This window comes from Zonotrichia leucophrys, chromosome 19, assembly GCF_028769735.1.
Source record: "Zonotrichia leucophrys gambelii isolate GWCS_2022_RI chromosome 19, RI_Zleu_2.0, whole genome shotgun sequence".
NCBI lineage: Eukaryota > Metazoa > Chordata > Aves > Passeriformes > Passerellidae > Zonotrichia > Zonotrichia leucophrys.
In genome coordinates this window covers 3557495-3580191 of record NC_088188.1, presented here as the reverse complement: position 1 = coordinate 3580191, position 22697 = coordinate 3557495, and the positions used below count along the sequence as shown (strand labels likewise).

Genomic DNA, 22697 nt, shown 5'->3' with positions numbered 1-22697 from the left:
ACTTTAAGAACTTTAAGTGTAAATTCAGGAGAAAAAGGTGTTATTTATTCTTATTTCTGCATGGTGGGGGAAGAAAGCTGTGCTGGAGGATGCCTGGCAGCGAGCTGAGCCCCACTCCCATGCAGTTTGTCAGCACTGTTGCTGTAGGAAGTGAAGATAAAAGTGGAACACCTCTATTTTGAGCGGTTTCTACATCCTGGGAGCAAGCTGAGGAGCAGGGAATGCTTTCCTGGCTCAGCTGTGCTCTTGCTGTCATGTCCCAGAACTGTTGGAAAACCTGTCAGTGCAGGTCATGGTTCTTCATGCAAGGCAGGTATGAGCTGTGCCTGCAGGGCTTAAACTCCTTTGTGGCCTCACAAGCAACTTGGGGCAATTAGCTGACACCTTGAAATATATTTTAATTATATTTACTCTAATATCTTCTACGCAGGCAGTCCCAAAATCACTTTGCAGTTATTGGAAAGACAACTTAAGTGCTGGGAGAACTTGGTGTGAGAACTATTCAATATTGTTTCCATTTTTTGTAATTTCCAGAAAGAGCTCTTTTTAGCTGTTTTAGGCTTGGTTGTTGTTGTTTTTCCCAAAACAACTACAAAAGCAATGACATTTTATGTTTGGTAAAATATAAGATGTTATTGCTTTTATAACAATTAGATAGAACTCAGTGTGAGAATTATCTGCTGGTTTCATTAGATCTGAAAAAGAAAATACAGATGGCTGTCTCCATCTTAAATACCTGTCCCAGCTTCAGTCCCCTTGTGTCAGTGGAAGTGTGGCAGCAGCTCTCTGGCCAACACAACTTTCCCAGGCATTGTGCTGGAAAAAGGCTGTGAAAAGATCAGAGAAAAGAATGAGAAACAATTCTTAACTTGCTGCACCTGTTGTTGTGAACACATGGAATGTGTTATAGAGATTTATTTACCAAAAGGTGGTTTCTTACTTAGTGATAGTGTTTTAATTAAAGGACCAGTCAAGCCCAGTTGTATCATAACTGTCTATAAAAACAATGGGTTTCTTAATAAAAACAGAGATTGATCAGCCTTCTGTGAATTATAGAGTCTATAATAATTATTACCTGGCCAGGGGCCTGTTACTACACAGTGCTGCCATCTCTAATCCTCTTCTCTAAACCTCTTCTCTCTGAGCATTCTCTCTCTGGCAGGTTGGTGGCACAGACAGGAGTGGTGTGCCCCACGTTGGGTGCCAATTAAAAAATTAAAAATGCAGTGTTAGAGTGATAGATGCTGCTGCCTGTCTCTTGTCCCCAGCAAGCCTCTCCTGTCCAAAGGCAGGCTGAGTTAATGTTCAGGCAATGCAGTCAAACCTCTACTAAACACTCACTGGCTCAGTGATAGAGGCAGGAAAGGCTCTTTTGCAAGGTTTTATTCCAGCAGAGTGACAATGTCACTGAAGGAGAAACCCAGGAAAAGAGAAAACCCACGTGGAGCAGGCAGCTTATAAAAGGGAAGGGGTGGGGGGGCAGAGGGGCCTGGTCTCCAGGGGTAGGGAATGGCCACCAGGGGTACCAAGCCAGTGACAGGGCAAGGAGAAACCCAAGGAAGTTGTGACACCAAGTCCATGGGGAGACTGTTTTTCCCTTTGGGAGGGATCACTCTGTGGTAAGCAGTTAATGTTTCCAGGCTGAGGGTTTGGGGATTGACCAAGGGGGGACAGTTCATGGGATGCTACAAGTGCTGCCATCCCTAATCCTCTTATTTAAACCTCTTATCTCTAAACATCTTCTCTGAATCTCTCCTCTCTGAACATCTCTCTGCAGGTCGGGGGCACGAAGACGGGAGTGGTGCGCTACGTGGGAGAGACGGACTTTGCCAAAGGAGAGTGGTGTGGAGTGGAGCTGGATGAGCCCCTGGGCAAGAACGATGGGGCAGTTGCTGGCACAAGGTACTGGGTGCCCTGAACCCCTGCTCACCTCCTGGGGTGCCTGGGGGGCAAATGCCATCAGACCTGGGAGGAGAGTTGGGTTTTTTCTTTGAGTCAGGTCTTACGAGCTCTTAGAGGAACCTATCAGACTTGAGATGGCATAAAATTAGTAGGATGGCTTCTGAAATAGTGCTGGAAACAGAAAAGTTTTGATAAAAGGTAAAATAACAAAGCTCTCACAGAGAAAAACTGAGCTAGGGGCAAGAGTTTCCTGCTCTTGCTAAAAACACTCTACAAAAGCATTTCTTTTGTTCTCTTCTTTTTCTACTTAGGGGGGATTTTTGGCTTCTGTCTAATTAGGTAGCCTTAGGTTTGAAGTGAAGTCTCAAAGGTCTTATTAGGTGTCTTTTTTACCAAACTGAGCAGAGAAACTTCTGGGCTTTTTTATCATTTTTTAAGGAGACAAAGGATAATTTGGTCACTCTGTCAACATTCATACAGAGAGTTAGGGCTGTGCTTGGTTGGACGTTGTGGGCTTGGAGGAAGAGTCTAATTTTGAGTCTTTTAGGTTTTTGGATAGCCTTGCAGGGAGATCAATACAAACCTCATCACTGGGCCATTTTAAAGCAGGATCAGGTAACTTCTGTGAAGGAGGAACCTGAATGGCTTCAGGAAACAGGAGAAAGTAGGGAGAGAAGATAACTTACAGTGGGATTTAATTTTTGCTAGAAACTGATTCTGTTGATTGTATTAACTCTGCTTTCTACCGCACGTTCCTCTCATAAACTTTCTTCTTGTGCTATGTCATTCTGTCAGAACTGCAAAAGACAAAGATTTTACTTTTTCTCCTCACTTAATGTTTTATTCTGTTCCTTCAAATTTCCAGAGAACTGAAAGAACAGTTGGTGGTTGTTTTCTGTCCCTGTACTAATTCTGTACTGGGATAGGTGTCTGCTGATTGATCTTACCACCTCTGACTCCCTAGGCACCTCCACTCTTTTATTTTCCAAAAAAGCCCTTTTTAGTATCTATAAAAGTAGGCAGAGACATCTCACAGGCTTGCTGGGAAGCTCCTTCTGTTCATGTGAAATTTATTTAATGGAATGACCCAGGCCTTGGATCTTGAGCTTGGTGGTGTTCAAATCTGAGTAATACAAGCAGCTCTGACCATGCTTCAAATACAGGTACAACTGATTCCTTGTCCTACACAAGTTCCTTAAGTGGGAAATACTGTTGGTTTCTTAGAAGTTCTGAAGGCAGTGTGGCTTTAGAGGTGAGATTTACCTTTCAGAAAATTAACTAGGTTGGAAAAGACCTTTGATATAATCAAGTCCAACCTATAACTTTGAAACTGAGGAACTTAGTTTAGCTGGAACTTCCTGCCCATGGCCTCTTGTTAGATCTTAGGTTCTGTAATAAAGGTTTCTTATGTTGGGTCAGCCTTTTTTTTTTTTTGTCCAGCAGCCATGTGCTTTCATTTAAATGAAGAGAAAAGCTGTCTTGTTCAATGTCAGGGCAAGAAAGCAGTAAATGATTGGCAGCAGATGGCTGAGTTTCAGCCTGTTCTCAAAATAAAAGAACCAGGATGGCAGAGAATAAATCATGGAGTGAATGCAAGGCTCTGCTTTCTTTATCATATAATTCAAACTATGTGGAAGATTAATCTTCATGGTGCTCAGGAAGTATTTATTGTCTCTGTGCATGTGGAAGGTGTGAAAGGCAGATGTGGGTGTAGTGCTGTCTGCCTCTCATCCTTGTACCTCTGTTGCTGAGGTTTGGAAATCCAAATTTTGGAAGTTATCTGTCTTCTGAAACTGCTGCATCTTGGCTGAGGCAGTTCTGGTGTGTGCCCTGTCTGCAGAGGCTCCTCCTTTGGTTTGCTGCAGCACTGTCCATGTGTGTCCTTGTGAGCCTCCATCCAGCCTTTGATTTTCTTGTAGCAGGTGCCCATTTAGCAGCAGTGGTTTGGAGAAGCTTGCACAGTCAAACCAAGTCCCTTGGTGCATGTTGGCACCCCTGAGTGCCCTCCCTGTGTGCTGTGGCAGCCTGGAATTCTTGAGGCTGTGCTGATCTTGTCCTGCCAGGATCAGCCTGGGCAGTGGCTGTCCAGACTCTGCAGGCTGTGCTTTGGTGATGGTTGCCATCTAGTGAGCATTGGCCAGCACGGCCAGCACTGCCTGCTGCAGCAGGAGAATAAACCCAAAACTGCAGCTGAAGGCAGCAGAGGTAGCACAGAACCTTTGGTGACATTGTTCATCTTTGCTGCCATAGGCAGCTCCACCTGAGTTGGTGGTAAACTGGCTAAAATTTGGGGTGGCTTGTTGGATTAAGCCCTTTTCTGACCCAGAGATGGGGTAACTGAGAGGTGTTTTAAAAACTTTTATTCCATTTTCAGTCTCATGAGGAAGGTGAGACAATACAGATGTTATAATTCATGCCATCACAATCAGAAGCCAACTATTTCCTAATTACAATACACTGTAAGTGTTTCTTGGCTTATCAGCTTTTGTCACACCATGCTGTAGATGCCTTAAAACTAATAATTGAGATTACTCCTTGTGGGTCTTACTACAATGCATCTTTCATAGTTCTATTTCTCCAAAGTATCCAGTCTTAATTGTAAGGCCATCATTTGAAACTTGGTTCTAGTTCCATTTCTCTCTCAACAACATCTGTCCTGTTCCATGGCACTTCTAAGTCAGCATTTCTCATCTGAAGGTTTGCACACAGATGCACACTGTGTGAGCCTCCTGTCAGGCTTGGAGAGTTCTCTATAAATCCATTTCCCACAGTGGGTCAGTGATTTTCCTGCAGGTTCAGGTGTGGATATGCACCAAGGACAGGCCCTGGGGCTGGGCTTTCCCAGCAGCTGTGGCTCCCCAGGGGAGGCTGCTGCAGGCTGTGGGTCAGTGGCAGTGGCCCAGGGGACAGGGTGTCACTGTGGGGTGCTCCTCTGTGCATCAGATGGTGAGATTTGCATCAGATGGTGCTGATCTGCACTGAGCTTTGCTGCATCTGCTTTCTTGTCTGCACAGGAGACTGCAGAGGTGCTGGTGTGGTTTGGTTTGGTGTCAGTTCCACAAAGCCAAGCAAGTTCCATGGACTCATCTCTAGCAATTTAAATGTTATCTGCTTATTTTACTCAGCTTCTCCCTTGTTCTCCCTTGTCCCCTTATTTTCCTGTTCTCCCTTCCCTCTCTGCTCCTGTCAGAGTCCTTGCTCACTAAACTGCCCAGACCTTTTACTTTTGCACTGTTTGTCAGCCTTGGACACTGAAGATTTTTCCATCTATTTCAACATTTCCTGTGCTGTTTTCCACCTGCAGTTTGCATTGCCATCACTTTTCTGCCCTGTTTCCTCTCTGTAATGTGAGTTCAGAGCTCCTCCACACTCACTGAGAGCAGCTCTTGGTTTTCATGTAGATTTTTTTTTTCTGCCAAGTGGTTTGGACCCAATTCCTGCTTCTGAATTATAAAAGTTAATTGCAACCACTTTCAATCTGGACTGAAAGAAAATGGGCAGACATAGTGATGCAAGTTTGAACTTGCTAAGAGCTGTCAGAGGCTTTTAAGGGAATTAACATTTGGGATTGTTGTGCAGCCACAGTACCAGGCTGTGCTTACAGCAGGCAGAGCTGTGGAAGGGGCTGTTGGCCTGCCTGTGCCTACTGGAATTTGGGAAAATGATGCTGAGCAGGGCCTTGGCAGGTTTGCAAGAGGTCAGCCTGTGGTGTGGCTGGTTTTTAAAACCCAAGGGCCTGTGCTGGCAGGAAGTCAATGAGGCTGAGAGATTTGGGATTGTAGAGGAGTTGTTTAAAGTTTGTTATAGAAAAAACATGGATCTGAGCTGATGTTTAAAGTTTAATTTTATTCTCATCTGGCTGGAGATCAGGCTGTTCCCTGGCCTCCCAAGCACACAGGGGTCTGCCTGTGACACAGCTGTATGGCTGCCAGCTCTTAAAAATAAAAGGGAGTTGAGGGAAACAGCTGCTCACATCTGGAGAGAGAGAAAACTTGTGCTAGTAAAACTGGATTTGTGTAATTTAGTCATTAGAACCTGCTTTTTTATATTAACATAGGGCAGATTGTTTTATGAGCCTGTATTTAGTCCTATTCTTGCTGGGAGGCCTGTGAGGAAGCTCTTAGAGGAGCTTTTTGTGTTGGCTGCTCCCCTGGAATGAGGGGACACCATGCTGGAGCTGATCTGGTTTTTCTTGCTGCAGTGCAGCTGGGCAGCTGCAAATGAACCTTGGTTTATGCTGGTCACTGAGGGAGTTCCCAGGGTTTGACACGAACTTGTGGCTCGTTTTTATTCTGGAAGAGGGCTCTGGAGACATGGAATCTTTGGGCTCAGTTGTGGGAGAGACCATGCACTGTAATTATCTGGTCCTCCCTTTTCCATGCTTTCATCTGTCCAAGTTTGATGGCATAGGAAACAGTTTCTCTGCCAGCCAAAGGAGGTAGCACACGCTGGAGTTTGCTGTAAGTGCATTTTTAGCTTCAAAGGTTTGAGGTGCTGTTTTGGGAGGAAAGATTTTTACCCTGTGGAACATTTATATAGAGCTTTGTGAATCAGATCTTTTTATTTGACAGAGTCACAGGATAGGTCAGGTTGAAAGGGACCACAGTTGATCATCCAGTCCAACCTTCCTGCTCAGGAAGGGTCATCCCAGAGCACATGGCCTAGTATTGTGCCCAGAAGGTTCTGGAATATCCCCACACCTTCTCTGGGCAGCCTGTTCCGGCCTTGGTCACTGTACAGGGAAGTTCTTCCTCATTTTTAGCTGGAACTTCCTGCCTGTGGACTCTTGTCTCATTGCTGAGCTCACAGAGTAGAGCCTTGTCCACCTTCTGACACCTCCTGCAGACACACTTTACTACATCACTATCCTCAAAGCAGGGTAAAGAGCACACCCAGGTTTTGGTTGTGAGGAAGGAGTGCTTGTGCTGTGCTGTGTTTATGTTCTGGGATTTGTGCTCCCAGCTGTGTCTTTCCTGGCATCTCCCCAAAGTGCACAGCAGCTGGTGCTTGGCAATTACCTCAGGTCCCCCTGCTAAAGCACCACAAATGCAGACATGGAGATTGCCAGTGCTACAAGCAGGAAAGGAAAATAATCCAGCTGCTTGTACACAGGAAAGCAGTTGCTTACCTGAAGAAAAGCAGACTCAGGGGTGACCTTATCATTCTCCACAACTCCCTGGAAGGTGCCTGTTCTCAGCTGGGGCTGGGCTCTCTCCAGGCAGCACTGCAGAACCAGAGCACACAGCCTTAGGCTGCATCAAGGGAAATACAGGTTGGATATTTGGAAAAAGTTTTTTACAGAAAGGTGATAAAGTTCTGGAATGGCTGCCCAGGGAGGTGGTGCAGTCACCATCCCTGGGTGTGTTTAACAAAGCCTGGATGTGGCACTGGGTGCCAGGGTTTTAGTTGAGCTGTTGGGGCTGGGTTGGACTCGATGATCTTTAAGGTCTCTTCCAACCTGGTCATTCTGAGAATTCTGTGAAACAATTCTACAGCAAAGCACCCAGAGATGAGCTGTGGGTTTTGTACTGCTTGGCAGTGCCATTCTGCAAGGCTTGGGTGAGTTGGCTGCCCTGCCACTCCTCACTTGGTGCATCTCCTGTGTTCCAGGTATTTCCAGTGCCCACCCAAGTTTGGCCTCTTTGCTCCCATCCACAAGGTGATCCGGATCGGGTTCCCATCCACCAGCCCTGCCAAGGCAAAGAAGAGCAAGAGGATGGCTATGGGGGTGTCAGCCCTGACCCACAGCCCCAGCAGCTCCTCCATCAGCTCCGTCAGCTCCGTGGCCTCCTCGGTCGGGGGCAGGCCCAGCCGCAGTGGGCTGGTGAGTACCTGCTGGGGGTCTCTGCTGCTCACTCCACCTCTGTGACCCAGCTTCACAAAACACGAGGGTTGGGGCTTTTTTACAGTGCAGCTGCTCCTTCACCATTCATGGGGTGAGGGGAATGGAGTGTGGGGCTGTCACCCACCTCACAGCTGTCAGAACCCAGGACATTGCTCTGACTCGAGACCCTGGCAGGGGCTCAGAGACGTTGGCACAGAGTCACAAACACCTGTGCCTTTGATTTTAGCCCATGGAAAAAACAATTAACAACTTTGTGTGAAGATTTACAAGCCACAAGGGTTTGAGTAGAATGTTAGTGAATTTATCACAGAGTGAAAATGTAGAATTTTGGTGTCTTTAGAATGGGGGTTCAAGAGGCAAGATAGAGGAATCCGGGTGTGTCCAGTCTTTCTTCTTTTTGTTGTCCTCCATCTTCTACTGTGATGGTGGCACTTTTGGATTGGTTGAGAGTAGAGACAGACTGTCTAACATAGGTGATAGGTATTGGAAAATTACTGTAAATAAAGTACACGTGGTTTTTAGTATAAAAAGATAACACTGCCCTGAGGATGTCAGTGAGACACAACCCAACCTGCTGGACAGATCTCAGCAGGTCAGAGAAAGAATGTTATAGATAAGAAAGAATAAACAACCTTGAGAACCAGAACAGAAGAATCCTGACTCCTTTGACTGCCAGGCTGGAAAATGAGACCTTTTAACACCTCTGGGTTGTCCTGACACAGAGACTCGGACACACACTCTCCCTCCTAGTAAGGGACACCAAGCAGCTGAGACCACTGAAGAGCCTGGAGTGCAGTTTGCAGTGGGATGAATCTCAGTTCTGCTGTCAAGAGCAGGTTTATAAGGGATCCCTGCAGAAAAAGGACACTGCTTCCAGTCTCACATGGTCATGCTGCTCCACTGAGCAGCTGTGCAAAGCTCCTGCTGTGGCTGTCTCACTGTGGAGGGTGGCAATGTCCTGGGTCACATGCCTGGGGTTTTGGCAGGTGCTCAAGCAGGCAGAAAGCAGAGCAGGCAGTGATCCTATTAAAAGTTCTGGCTCTGCTGTGGTGTTGCTGCAGAACACCCACAGCCCTCCTGGCTGGGGACAAGGGTGCAGTGTCATTCCTGGGATTGGATCAAATAACCCCAAACTGGTCTCCACTTGAGATCAGCCTACCCAGCTGAGCTCATCTTTGGGATTTCATCAGTGCAGGCCATCAATAAAATGTACCTAAGAAGGCAGATGACAGAATGCATGATAATTTTCCCTGACCCAGTTCCCACCCCATGTTGTGTCCTTTGGGACTTGCTGTGGTCACTGCACTGCAGAAGAGAAATTGAACTTATGAGCATTGTCCAGATGTTTCTCAGACTTCACCTCCCCTGTAGGGCCCAGAGCTGGAGCTGCAGCTCTCCTCAGCTGAATAAATGATCATTAGGTGAGCAGCATTTCAGGTTTAACTGGGGACTTCAGCTGTTCTGGGCTGGAAAGGACACAGCTTTACCCTGTCACTGACATATTTTATGAAAATCCTTTCGCTAGGATTTTTCTCCTGAGAAGCCTCAGAAAAGAAGTGTAAACAATAACTATCTGATGGCTGTAGAATGTGGTCTGGAGATGGTTTATCAATAGGTGCATCTTTGATTGGTCTCATGTGAATTGTTTTTAATTAATTAAGTAAATAATTGGCCAATGACTGCCAGCTGTGTCAGACTCTCTGAGTCTGTCACGAGATTTTATTATTCATTCTTTTCTAGCTTTCTGATGTCTCCTTTCTCTTTCTTTTGTATAGTTTTAATATATCATTTTCTTTTAATATAATATAGATCACAAAATAATAAATCATGAAACATGGAGTCAAGATTCTCATCTCCTCCCTCGTCCTGGGGACCCTCAAACACCACCACATTACCCCATCTCTTTTTAACTCTTTCCCAGCTGACAGAGACCTCGTCTCGCTATGCCAGGAAGATCTCTGGCACCACAGCCCTGCAGGAGGCCCTGAAGGAGAAGCAGCAGCACATTGAGCAGCTGCTGGCAGAGCGGGACCTGGAGAGGGCAGAGGTGGCCAAGGCCACCAGCCACATCTGTGAGGTGGAGAAGGAGATTGCCATCATGAAGGCCCAGCACGAGCAGGTAGGAGGTGACAGCTGTTAAATGTCCGAATGTTTGATATCCCCTGGATGTGTCAGATCATAATGTTACTGATTTATTAAAAAATATGGATATTGATCTAGTACTGATATCCAACTGTGACGGACAAAAACTCTCTAACAGTTTAGAGTTAGAAAGTGTACATTTATTGTGGGATAACTTCCAAATACACACCACAATTTATAGGTGATACAGAGTCCTTTTATCAAGTACAAGTATTGAATACCCAAAATACAAATACATATTCATCACTTTGGTACATCCCATTCCCTGCCCCATATGGTAATTAGTTCAAAAGCTATTAAGCATGCATAGTTTGTTCCTCAAAATGAGTTGGTGGTCCCTTTCATGGGGAGAGGTCCCAAGATGAGGAAGTAAGTGAAGTCTTCCTCATTCTGACCTTTCTACCTTTTCAATGCAGATATGACAAATGAACCCTTGGTAGATCTCCCATTCCCCATCTTCAATTGGTTTCAGAACAGAGGAGGCCACAATTGTCTTATGTTCCTAAAAGCTCTTTATCAGTTTCTATATTCTTCATTATAAACCCAGCTAACCAAACATTGTGTTGACAAGCAATCAGTTATTAGTTAACTACTAACTCTTAACTTCATCAAGGCCTACCCATTTACTTTAATTAACTCCAGTAAAGCTTATCTCTAACTAAAATCTTTGCTCCTCTAAAATCTCTAAATTCCTTAAAGTTTGTGTCTCATCACCACAGTGTGTGAAACTGGGGCTCTGAATTTCTGCCTTTTCTGTGCTGAGTTAAGCTGAGGTGTGTTATAGTTGCCTCTTTGAGCCAGGTTTTATAAACTCTCAGAGGTCTATAACACACCCAAGACAGCTTAGCTACCCTTAGAAGCATAAAAATCAGCAAGATGGCTTTTGTTGCAGTGTTAGAAACAAAAATGTTTAATAAAAGGCAAAATAACAAACAAACAAACAAAACCTGAGCCAAGTGCTAAAGATTCTTGCTCCTGATAAAACACTTCCCAAAAGCAATTAGTTTCTTTGTTAAATTGTTTTTCTAGTAAATTGCCCAAGCTGGACTTTTTAGCTTCTGTCCAATTGGCTGTCCTTAAGTTTGAAGTGAAGTCCCCTAGGCCTATAAAGTGACTTTTCCACTTAATCAAAACCAGAAACTTCTGAGCTTCTTTCCTTTTTGAAAGGACAAAAAATAGTTTTGTCACTCCGTCAACAAAACCCACATTCCTACAGAGGCTCTTTCTCCTCCCTCCCAGTGTCACATGTGCTGTCCCTGCCCTGAGCCAGGAGCAGGGAAAGGGCTGTGCCACATCAGAGGCAGCAGGCAGTTTGTGTCTGCTGGATCAATAAATTCCAATGCTGAAATGCAAATTTGTTCCCCTCAGCCACTGAATCTGGCTGTGGCTGGGACTGCATTGCAGTGATTTTATGGTGCTGAGGGCATCAGCCCAGCTCATATGGCACTGCTTTCCCACCAGAGAGGATTCTTTCATAAAATTAATAAAGGCAGGAAATCTGGAAGGAAAACAGGCTGATCATATTAGGTTGGTGTTTGTTTGTTTGTTTGTTTGTTGCACAAGCATTTGTACAGAGGATATTTTATGTATTAAAATGCTTAAAGAGAGTTGTGTCTGTGCTATTTGTCAGTATGTGGTTCTTCATCATCTGCTGCTGCCCTAAATTCTTTACTCATGCTTTTAAATCCACGTGAGCTACCTGGGAGCAGGGATGGCACTGTATGTTTGTGTGGTGGGTGACACCTGCCTGTCAGAAATGCAGGAGAAATTGGGAAATCAGCTGCAAGCTGACATTCTTCTCATGTATTGTGTTTTCCAGTAATTATCAGTAACAAATTAACAGAAGTCTGAAATGTCTCTTTTGCTTCATGACTGGGGCTGAATTGCACTGGCAACCTCTGACCAGATTTTCAGAACTTTTCAGGCTTCAAGTTCTTTAATCAGAGCTGGAGTCTCCAAAAGGGTCAGGTCAGAGAGACACTGAAGGATGGATCCCTTACAGCTGCTGGAGATGGAGCAGTTTTTGTTGTTTTAATCCCTACATCCTGAGCTCTTTGGAAAATGTGCATCCTCTGAAACAGATCATCAAAACTTTCTGTTCCCTAGTTCTGACCCTTTCTTAAACAGCTTTGTGCCATTCAGGCATGGCTAATTTTTGTGTCTTGGGCTCATTTTTTGCTCCAGTATGTCACAGAGGCAGAAGGAAACCTGCAGCGAGCACGAGCCTTGGTGGATGGGATGCAGAAAGAGAAGATTGAGCTGCTGAACCAGCTGGAAGAGGAGAAGAGGTAAAGCAGGAGTGGAGGGGTGTGAGGAGGTGAAGTCATGTGTGGACAGTGCTGAAGCCTTTGGGTGGTTTTGCCTAAAGGATACACATACATTTGTGAAATAAAAATTGGGTCATAAACAGGCACGTGCACCATCACAGAGCCTCCTGTAGAACCTGGATTTGCTGAGGTCCCCTTCCTCTCTTCCATTTATGATGGGCTGGTCTTGAGGATGTTCTTTGTGAGGAAGGGAAGCCAAACTGAGTGCAGCCTCACTGCAGTGTGATTCACATGCCAGAGGCCCCCATCCATGCAAATCTCCCGGTGCACACATTTCCCCTCTGGAGCAGAGTGATCTGCGTGTCATTCTTGGAGTCCAGGTACTCCATGTGTATAATTAAACTCTTCAGTGGGAATAGGAAAACATTTCTGTGTATTAAATAACTGAAAACAGTGTTGATTTCAATTATTGATGCTCCTCCTGAGGATGAAATGTTCTTGCATGCATGTCTCCCCATAGTCCTGGTAGGCAGCTGACTTTCCCAGCTCTAGGAGGCCCTTTAACCCCAGACAGCTGAGTTTTCATCTAAATATCAACAGATGCCTCCCTCCTCTAATTAGAGGAGGTTTAGACAAGGAAGCTTGTTTATTAAGTTAGTTATGTACGCTCCCAGCTATTTTTATCTGTAACAGACTCATAGTCCTCACATCTGCCTACTAACTAAACATCCTCAGCCTTTTTCTTTATAATCAGTAAAGAGAAAAAGAGGGATGAGTCTAGCAGAAAATTGAATTATTTTCTACTGCTTACTGGCTTCTGCCTTCCAAAAGAGAAGAGTTTCCTTGGCCTGTCTGAGTTAATGTGTGTGGTTTTATTGCATTTATGCATGACTGGCCTGTAAACTCTAAGGGGAAGGCTCTTCTGTCTGCCAGGGTAGCTCACAGTTCCCCACCCTCTGCCAAGGAAGCAGAGGATCCCATTCCCTTGGGATATTTTGTATGGATTTGGCACAGGAATTGCCCAGTGCTTGGATAACAAGGTTTAAATAATCCAGTGAAACCTTGCTTTGCTTTTTTAGGCTCCTGTGTCAGAGAACAGTAATTGTGTGTCTGAGGGGATGTACCCTGCAAAAAGGTCACCTTTGTGTGTGGAAAGCTGCTTGTAACTGTCCTGCTCCATGGGGCTTGCTGCTCAGTTTCTGCTGAGCTTTTGTATCCAAAGGTGATCTGAATCCCTCTCAGACTCTGATTCTGCAGGCCATGATGTGATTTTTTAAATATTGGGTGGGTGGTTTTAATTTAATTTTATTTCTTTTATAATAAAATAAATAGGAAAGGGTGGTTGGTGCATGCATCTTCCCCTTTGAGAGCAGTGAATTGTCCCTTTGTAAGCTCCAAGTGTTTCAGCCTGGCTGTGTAATTATGGCAGTGGGACCAACCCTGGTCCCACTGCCATAATTTTATCCACCCAATTAAATTTATAAATGTATATATAATACATTTATAAATTTAATTGGATGGATAAAAGCTTATCAGTAATTTTTTGGACAGCTTTTCCATTTGTTGGCAATGACCTCTCCAATTGATGGTTGCAGTGATCCCATAGAACTTGGTTAACAGTGGAAAGGCTGATGTGCAGTGGCTGCTGAGACAGAGGGTGCTGAGCTGAGAATTCTGATTGCTCTGTGTGTCCCTGTCCTTCTGATTGCTCTGTGTCCCTTTCCTTCCCCAGGAAAGTGGAGGACTTGCAGTTCCGTGTGGAGGAAGAATCCATTACAAAAGGGGATCTGGAGGTAATTCCTTATGATCTTGCCAAAATGTGGGATCCAGAGTTGCAAAAATTACTCTGGATGTGGTAGAAATTACTCACTTGAGTAATTTCTGCCACCTTTTGGTCCCCTCTAACGATACTTTCCTGATGTGCTGTGTGATTTACTGCTGTGAGCTGTGAGGATTGTTCTTTGGTGTGGTGCCCAAGGGCTGCTCACACCTGGGGCTGCCTGGAGTTCATCTGTCACTCTGAGTTGCCAAACCATGTGAAAATCTGTGTCTGAATGTGTTGAACTTACATTTTTCCACCCTAGAAATGAATTGACAGTTCAGTTCCTGTCCCTGAGGTGTCGTGCTCTCAGCAGCTCATGAGCACATAGAGTCTCCTGAATTGATGCTGTGTAATTCCAGCCAAAATGCTGTTTATGCTGAGGTATCCTCATGTGGAATTCACTGCCTGGAGTGTGGGTTTGGCACTGGGTTTGGATAATTTTGGGTTTTTGAATCCACATCTTTTTCTCCCCCCCTTCAGGGGTTAAATAAGGCACATAAAATACAGAGCCATCTGAATATAAATGGCATTTATGTCACCATCTATAAATTCAAGTACAATGATATTTTGCAAGCATAAAACATGGATTTTTTAAAAACTTCTGTTTCTAGAATTTGTACAAAACTTGCAAGGCTTGCTTTATTGTAGGGAAGGGCAGAAAATCCTTAAACCCTGCCCCTGGGAAGGGCTGTTGCTCAGGGATGCTGTTGCAGTGAGGATTGTGCAGGCTGGAAGGGATGCTGGGATGAAGTGATGTTGGCCCTTGAGTGGGAGACTTTTCCATGGAGAAAAGGGAACAGAAAATCCTTCTGTGGAAGCAAGGCTCTGCTCTCCAAATGTAAATCAAGGGAGTTTTTTGTCTGTTTAGCTTTAGGAGTGCCAGGTTAGTAACAGCCAGAAATGTCAAGGGCCCTGCTCCTGTGCTTCACTGTCACTCATAGCAACAAAAGCCCAGGAAAATGGGAAAACTGGGAAATGGATATATTGCTGTGGCTGTGATCCTGTTGGCACAAACCTCTCTTCTTCATCCAGAAGCTGAAGGAGATGTTTGACAGGGTGTAAATCAGCAATGCACTGCTAGCAGACCTTTGTGGGAGCACAGCAAGTGCAGTTTCTGCCTGTTGTGTGGGAGCAAAATCAGATTTCAGTTCATCCCTGAGCTGGCAGCTTTCCCACAGTGCCCTAGGGAAGGGTGGTTGGTGCATGCATCACTCCCTTTGGGAGCAGTGAATTGTCCCTTTGTAAGCTCCAAGTGTTTCAGCCTGGCTGTGTAATTATGGCAATGGGACCAGGCTTGGTATATTTGGATTTTTATTTTTTTTTTAAAGCCACCATGATGATAAACTGCTATGGGTAAGGGCTCCCATTCTCAGTTTGGGACTCACAGTCTTGGATTTATTTTTCCTTTGGGCTGAGAAGGAATTGTTTTGCAATGGGGATATGGCCAAGCTTTCAGCAGGACATTGTGGTTCTGTCCTCCCTTCCATGCTGGACTGTACAAAAGGACAAATAATTTAGGAATGCTTGATTTCCCCTGACCCAGGGAACTGGCATGCTCTCCATGAGCCCAGCATCAGTCCCAGCACAGGCTTGGCTGGGGCCAGATTTTACATCTTATCTGCCTGATTTGCATGTCCAGACTGAATGATTGACCCACCAGAGTTAATTCTCACCTTCCTGCTTTTTTGTGGAGACAGTTAAGCTTTCCAAAAGCAAGTAATTAACTAAGAGAAAAAAATGTGTTGGTGGCCTGAAGATAGAGAGAGATCAAGGTTTTGGACCTCTGATAGAACAGCTGTGGATTTAGCCCTGAAATGGAGTTATGATTTCAACCCAGTTTTGATCCTGCTTGGCAGCTGATGCTGTAGTGATTTGGGAGATGAAAAACAAATGCAGGAAAAGCTTTCAAGAGCTTTGGAAGTTAAAAAGCTAATGTAGGAAAAAGCTTTCAGGAAAGACTTATTGTGGTGGAAAACCATGGTTTACAGGAAGTATTATCCTCATCAAGGAACTCTCTCATGCTCATCTCCTGCATCCTGCAGCATGCCTTGAATGCCAGTGGGAAGTCAGTTTATAGTTTGTGAACAGTAATTTAAGGCTAATAGCTACAAATAAATCTGAAATTCATATCTGGGCTTCCTCAAAGTGCAGGGAAAATTTGGATGTGAGGTTGTGACTCATACTGGCTAATACTAGCAAACCAATTTACATAAAATAACACAGGATTGGATGTAAACCTAAGACTTAAGGACTCTAAAACAGTTAATCTAATTTTTTCTATGGTTTTTTCCCCTCTATTTTCATCTGTTTTTTCAGAGTTGGAAAATAACAGGATTAATAGATACTGAGCAAGAATATCAGGTGGGACTGACAGCTTGACTGGGCACTTGTGTTAACCTCAGGAGCCTGGAGAGAATCTCTTTGAGAAGTCCAGAGATGAGTTTTGTAATAGGTCAGCAAATATCTGATGTGCTGCCACCAGTTAATTAACTGGTATCAACAGAATATTTATTCTTTTTAGTAAAATCAATCCTGGAGCTCCCTCTCAAGATGTGAATCTTTGGGCTTTATAGGGAGCAGAATTAATTTTATTTAATGAATTAAATGCCTGGTTTTTTTAATTAGGATGCAATAAGCCAACTTTTACACTTAAGTTATATAATTTGGGGTTTTGATAATATTTGGGTTTTTGAATCCACATTTTTTTCTCCCCTCCTTCAGGGGTTAAATAAGGCACATAAAATACAGAGCCATCTGAATATAAATGGCATTTATGTCACCATCTATGAATACACATGTACAATGATATTTTGCAAGCATAAAACATGGATTTTTTTAAAAACTTCTGTTTCTAGAATTTGTACAAAACTTGCAAGGCTTGCTTTATTGTAGGGAAGGGCAGAAAATCCTTAAAACTGGCTCCAATAGAAAGAGGGGGGAAGCAAATAATTATATGGAAATTGAAGGGCAAAAAATGGGGATAAAAATGGTTCTGAGCAGGTTTGTCCGCTTTTTGCTAGATTAATTTTTTAACTTGATAGGTTAATTAAGTTTAGTTCTAAGGAAAATGTGGGTTTTGTCAGCTAAAAAAAAATGTGAAGGCCAGAGTGTGCATGCACCTTCCCATGTCTCCTCTCCTCTTTTATTGATAGGGAATTTTACATGATTTTACAGTGGTGGTTGTGGATTGCTGAGCTTTGCTACCAAGTGCAGCTTTATGGTATTTCAGCTTTAAAGTGAAGGGCACTGAAGCAATGCCCAGAGCCAGTGCTCCTGGATTTGGGTACATAAAATGAACTTCTTGTGCTTAGTTGAATCATTTGTCAAAAAAAAAAAAAAGAAAAAACAGCCTTGAAAACAAACCACCAACCAAAAATCCCAAAACCAACCAACCAACCAAAAAAGTTCTGTTTTCTTGTGCCAAAATTAATAGAGTCCTACTGTACAGAAGTCACTTTGAAATTCATGCCTGGCCTGTTCAATCTCAAAGCACTGATTTACAGAACAGGTTGAGATCACAATTCCCTGATCTATTCAGTGCAGTGTATTTTTTGTTTTACAACATGCCATGCACAGTATGACCTGGGTTTTTTTTTCCCACTTAGTGTAGGATTCTCACTGTCTCCAGAGCAAAAAGAGGATGGGAACTTCCAGCTCTTTTCAGTCTAACTTGTGACTCCTCTTGAGGAAAGATGTGGAGAATCATTGCAACATCCTTGCATTATCTGTTTGTACAAGGGCCTTGTACTGGTGGGAGCTTTGCTTTTTAGGAAGTGTCTCCAGTTGATGCAGGAAGACGCTGGAGGAGAAGGATGTCTTCCCATCACAAATTCACTTTTCTTGTGAAGAGCCACTACCAGTACCATGTAAAATCCCACAGGGACCGTTTCCTGTTTGGTTGGATTTTTCCTCCCTGTCTGGGTTTTTATTCTCTCCTGTTGTGAACAGCCTTTCCTTGTCTTGTTCTCTGGAGATGATGTTGCAGCCTTCTCTCTCTCCCCCTCTCTTTCTCTCTCCCTCCCCTGCTCCCCTCTCCACTGTTCTTTTCTCTCTCTGTGTGAGCAGACTCAGACGCAGTTGGAGCATGCCCGAATTCGGGAGCTCGAGCAGAGCCTGCTGTTTGAGAAGGCACAGGCTGAAAAACTCCTCAGAGAATTAGAGGACACCAGGGTAATGCACCCTCACCTGCCCTGCCTGCAGACAGCGCTTGCACTGCCCTGGTGCTCATCATGCCTTGCTTTGGGTTTCTTTCTTTTGGTTTTTGTGGGGTTGATTGATTTTGGCTTGAACTTAAGCTTCCTTGATTTTGTTTGGTTTTTTGTTTGCTCTCTTTCCCAGAAGTAATAGTATGATATGATTTCTAGCTTTGCTTCTCTTATGGGGAACTCGTTTCTCAGATTGAGCTTGCTTCTCTGCCCCATGCCACCATCTGACACATGAGCTCCTACAATTCATTTTTCAATTAACATATCCCAATAATATCCTGCACAATTCATTCTACCTTGAGCCCCCCCAGGCTGTAAGAGGAAATAACATTGCAATCAACATTCCAGTCTCCCCTGCCAGTTGTGGGAGCTGCCATCTGAAGGGGAAGGTGCTGGTGGATGCAGCTGGGCCCACTCTGATCCTTGGCCATGGGCAATAGGACCGATTGCCCAGAGGAATCCTAAAAGCAGCCAGATGTGGAGAGGGCTTTTTCATGCTGGTGTGGTGTGGGAAGCAGCAAACTTGCTGCAGTGAGCAGTAATGGGTTTGAGAGCTGTAGGAAACACCAATGGGAGGGTCTCTAAAAGGTCTGGATGGTTTGAAGCCCCCTGTGCCCATCTGAAATAATGACCAGCAGCCTCCTGGGCTGATGGCTGCTGGGCAAGTGGCAGTTGAAATGAAGTGAAATTGAGCTCTTGGAGTTTGGCTTGGTTTCCTTCTTTCTTTTGCCTTTTTCTAATGTTCCATCCTCTTCTCCATCCATAGTGGCAGCACCCTGTACTCCCTGTGACTCACAGGGAGTTCAGCCCTGCCAGGTTGCATTCAGATGGCAAAACATGGACCCACAGCCCTTAAGCTCAATGTGTACCATGGCCAGATTTATTGTCTTGCATCCTCTAGCCTCCTTTGTTATTTTGACTTTGCTAATAAACTCTAACAAGCACTCATATGTCAAAATCCCTTTTCCTTTTTACACCAGGGTAAACAAATTCTGTTACAGAAGAGAGGTCTGCAGGCTGAGGATTGCTGAGCAATAAAGGAAACATGATATGCTTAATGCTGGTTTTGATGCTTGTGAATTCCTGCATGTGCAGTCACATCGCCTCTGTGCATCATCTGGCAAGATGCCTGGTCTGGAAACATAATGCCCGTCCAGGACATTATTTTTCATAAACCACTGTTGCTCCCTAGTGAATTTCAAGGGTTATTTCCAAGGTGTTTTTCTGTGGAAAGCAAGAGGTTTGTATTAGGAAAAAATAAATTGCAATTGGCACAGACATAACTGTGAATTGTCAGTGCTGGTTGCCTGTCACTATAGGGCACGAAACACAACGTAGCACATACCACTGCTCTCAAGGTGAAAAAAGGGAAGTTTATTTTCTGACTCTAACATTTATAGATTTTTAAAAGTAGCAGTGGATTGGAGGGTGAAAGTGCCACCTCTCCAATGACACTAGACAAACTAACTAAGTCTGTCAAATTTCTCCTCTGTCGCCTTGATTTTTTAAGATTTTCTAAGCCTTCTAATGTGTATATTCTTGTAATGAATTTTCTCATACACTTTCTGTAAATAACTTATTGTTTTGCATTCTTATAAAAGAAGAGAAATTTGATAGACTGTTGGTTTGTGCAGTGACATTGGAGAGGTGGCACTTTCACCCTCCAATCCACTGTCACTTTTGGAAAACTATAAATGTTAGAGTCAGAAAATAAACATCCCTTTTTCTTCACCTTAAAAACAGCAGTGTGTGCGCTCATGTTGTTTTGTGTCCTATAACAACACTTCTCCTCCATAAAAGAAAGCAAGACAATAAGTTATTTACAGAAAGTGTGTGAGAAAGTGTGTTGCAAGAATGTAAACATCAGAATCTATGATTTTAGAGACTCTTAAAAAATCAGGGTGACAGTTATGCTGGTGCAAAACTGCTCAGGTTGTTGTCACTATAGGACACAAAAGAACACAAACGCACACCGCTGTTCTCAAGGTGAAGAAAAAAGGGAAGTTTATTTTCTGACTCCAACATTTATAGTTTTCCAAGAGTGACAGTGCATTGGAGGGTGACAGTGCCACCTCTCCAATAACACTGGACAAACCAACAGTCCATCAACTTTCTCTTCTTCCATAAACGAATGCAAAACAAAGAGTTATTTACAGAAAGTGTGTGAGAAAGTTCGCTACAAGAATGTCAACATCAGAAGGCTTAGAAAATCTTAAAAAATCAGGGTGACAGATTGGAGGGCACCAGGTGCTCTCCACCTCTTCCTCTGAACTTTGACTGATGCACTTTGGATTTATTTCCACTGGAGAACTCTTGCTGGGGGGAAGGTGTGGCGATGAGGGGTGCACTGACCCTGTGTTTGTGGTGTTGCAGCTGACCACGGTGGCAGAGCAGTCCCGGATCCTGCAGCTGGAGGAGGAGCTGAGCCTGAGGCGCAGCGAGGTGGACGAGCTCCGGCAGTGCCTGCAGAGCTCGCAGCAGGCAGAGAGCCCCGAGCACAGCCTGGGCCTGCACTCAGAGGCACTGAGGCTGAGGGATCAGCTGCTCTCTGCCAACAAGGAGCACCAGAAGGAGAGCAGCCAGCTGAAGGAGAAGTATGAGAAGACGCTAAAGAAGTACCAGCAGGAGATGGAGAAGCTGAAGTCTGTCAATGAGAAGTACTCGCAGGAGATTGTGGACTTAAAGCATAAAGTTCAGCAGGCCACTAATGAGAACATGGGGCTCATGGACAACTGGAAGTCCAAGTTGGACACGTTAGCTTCTGACCACCAGAAGTCTCTGGAGGACCTGAAAGCCACGCTCAACTCAGGCCCTGACACCCAGCACAAGGAGATTGTGGAGCTGAAGGCAGTGGTGGAGAGTATAAAGCTGGAGCACCAGCTTGAGTTGGAGAACCTGAAAGCAAAGCACGACATCGAGACAGCTGTCCATATAAAGGAGAAGGAGAGTCTCAAGCTGAAGCTGCAGGAGGCTTTGGATGAGGTGGAAAAAAGCAACAGCAACTGGAAAATGCAACTGGAAACCAAAAGCAGTCAGCACCTTCTCGAGCTCCAGGATGTGAAGGACAAGTGTCGAGATGCTGAGCTGAGGGTGCATGAACTGGAGAAACTTCATGGTGAATACACAGATCAGACAGAAGCAATAGCTTTCTTGAAAGAGCAGATATCTTTGGCTGAAAAGAAGATGTTGGACTATGAAACATTACAGAAAACAGAAGCCCACAGCAAACAGGAAATCCAAAGATTGCAGGAAAAAGTGCTTGTCTTAGAGAACAAGCTGCAGTCCATGGAGGCCCTGCATCCTTCTCAGCATGCAAATGTATGACTTTGGGGTCATTTTGCTGTTTATTATCACTGTTGGTAACTGCTCAGCCACTGCCTTGTGCAGTTTTCTGAGGATTCAAATATCTGGATGTTTTTTTCTTCCACTAACAGTGTTTTCTGCACTGCATCTCCAGGTTGAAGGTGTCAGTCCACTCTAGAAAGCCAGTGGGACAGTGGGACAATTAGGAAAAGGAGCAAGTGGGGTCACACCTGGGTTTGGAGGCTGCTGTAGGAGCAGACCAGCACTGTCATGGTTTGTCAGGGTGGGCTCTCATGCTGAGCAAGCATGTTCTGAGCTGGAAAACCATCATTCCTGCAATGCAGTTGGATTTATTCTCTAATGAATTCCTGCAAGGAGCTGCAGCAGCCTTGGTGTGCTGTTGGGCAAGGCTCTTTAGGGGTTCTAGAAGGATAGGGTGGAAAAAGAGTCATCCTTGCTCAGCACCTGGAGCAAGAGAGGTGCAGTGAGTGCTGCACTGTGGGATGGGTGAGGCTGTGTCAGCAGCAGGGCAGGGGCTCCACAGCACCTGTGGGAGACAGGGAAATGCTGCTGTTGAGGGTTAGAGTGGAAAAGATGCCAGAAAGGGTCTGAATGGCACCAGGCTGGGGAAATAAAATGCCTGATTCAATATGAGACCAAGGAGGGCTGAAATAAGAGCAGTCATATGAAGGGGTCAATTTACTGTGGCCTTTGTGTCTACGTCACCTTGTTTTTTGGGGGTTTTTTTTTGCCACAGGATGCATCATCCTGCCATTGTGTGTGGCACAAGGGATCGTGGCTGGTTCTGCACTGTAGTGAGCAGGGAGATTGCTACTCATGAGGGGCTGGGCCCCTATTTGTGTTTGGATTTTGCATGAAAAATGAGGAAAAACCCAATTCACATCCTGTGGGGATGCATAAAATTAAAATAAGCTTTAGAACGTGCACATTTGAAGAATACTGCATTGAAATTTCAGTGGTGATGTAGTTTCTCTTCCAGACAGAGATGCCAATGAAATTAATTCAATGCCTGTGTTTAATTTCCCAACATGAGCAGCCCCATTGAAAGCAGTTGCACCTCCAGGGAGCAAAGCCAAGCCATGAATTCCATGCTGTCTAAGTCAGAACTGCACACCTTGGAAATAGGCACACAGAGGACAACAGAGGCAAAGGCTGAGGAGGAATCTCCAGCATTAATGGTGTTTGAAGGG

The 22697-nt window shown here is 44.5% G+C and overlaps 1 protein-coding gene across 3 annotated transcripts in view; it reads left to right on the top strand.

Annotated features, from left to right (window-relative positions):
- Window positions 1-22697, top strand: part of CLIP2 (CAP-Gly domain containing linker protein 2) — a 96237-nt gene that overhangs the window by 60011 nt on the left and 13529 nt on the right. For 2 of the 3 annotated variants that reach the window (XM_064728950.1, XM_064728949.1), the window contains exons 4-10: window positions 1778-1902; window positions 7513-7726; window positions 9669-9866; window positions 12074-12177; window positions 13889-13949; window positions 18044-18148; window positions 20557-21501. In XM_064728950.1, the coding sequence (XP_064585020.1) occupies window positions 1778-1902; window positions 7513-7726; window positions 9669-9866; window positions 12074-12177; window positions 13889-13949; window positions 18044-18148; window positions 20557-21501 (1752 nt within the window). The remainder of the gene's footprint in view (window positions 1-1777; window positions 1903-7512; window positions 7727-9668; window positions 9867-12073; window positions 12178-13888; window positions 13950-18043; window positions 18149-20556; window positions 21502-22697) is intronic. The other variant, XM_064728951.1, reaches the window with a different exon arrangement.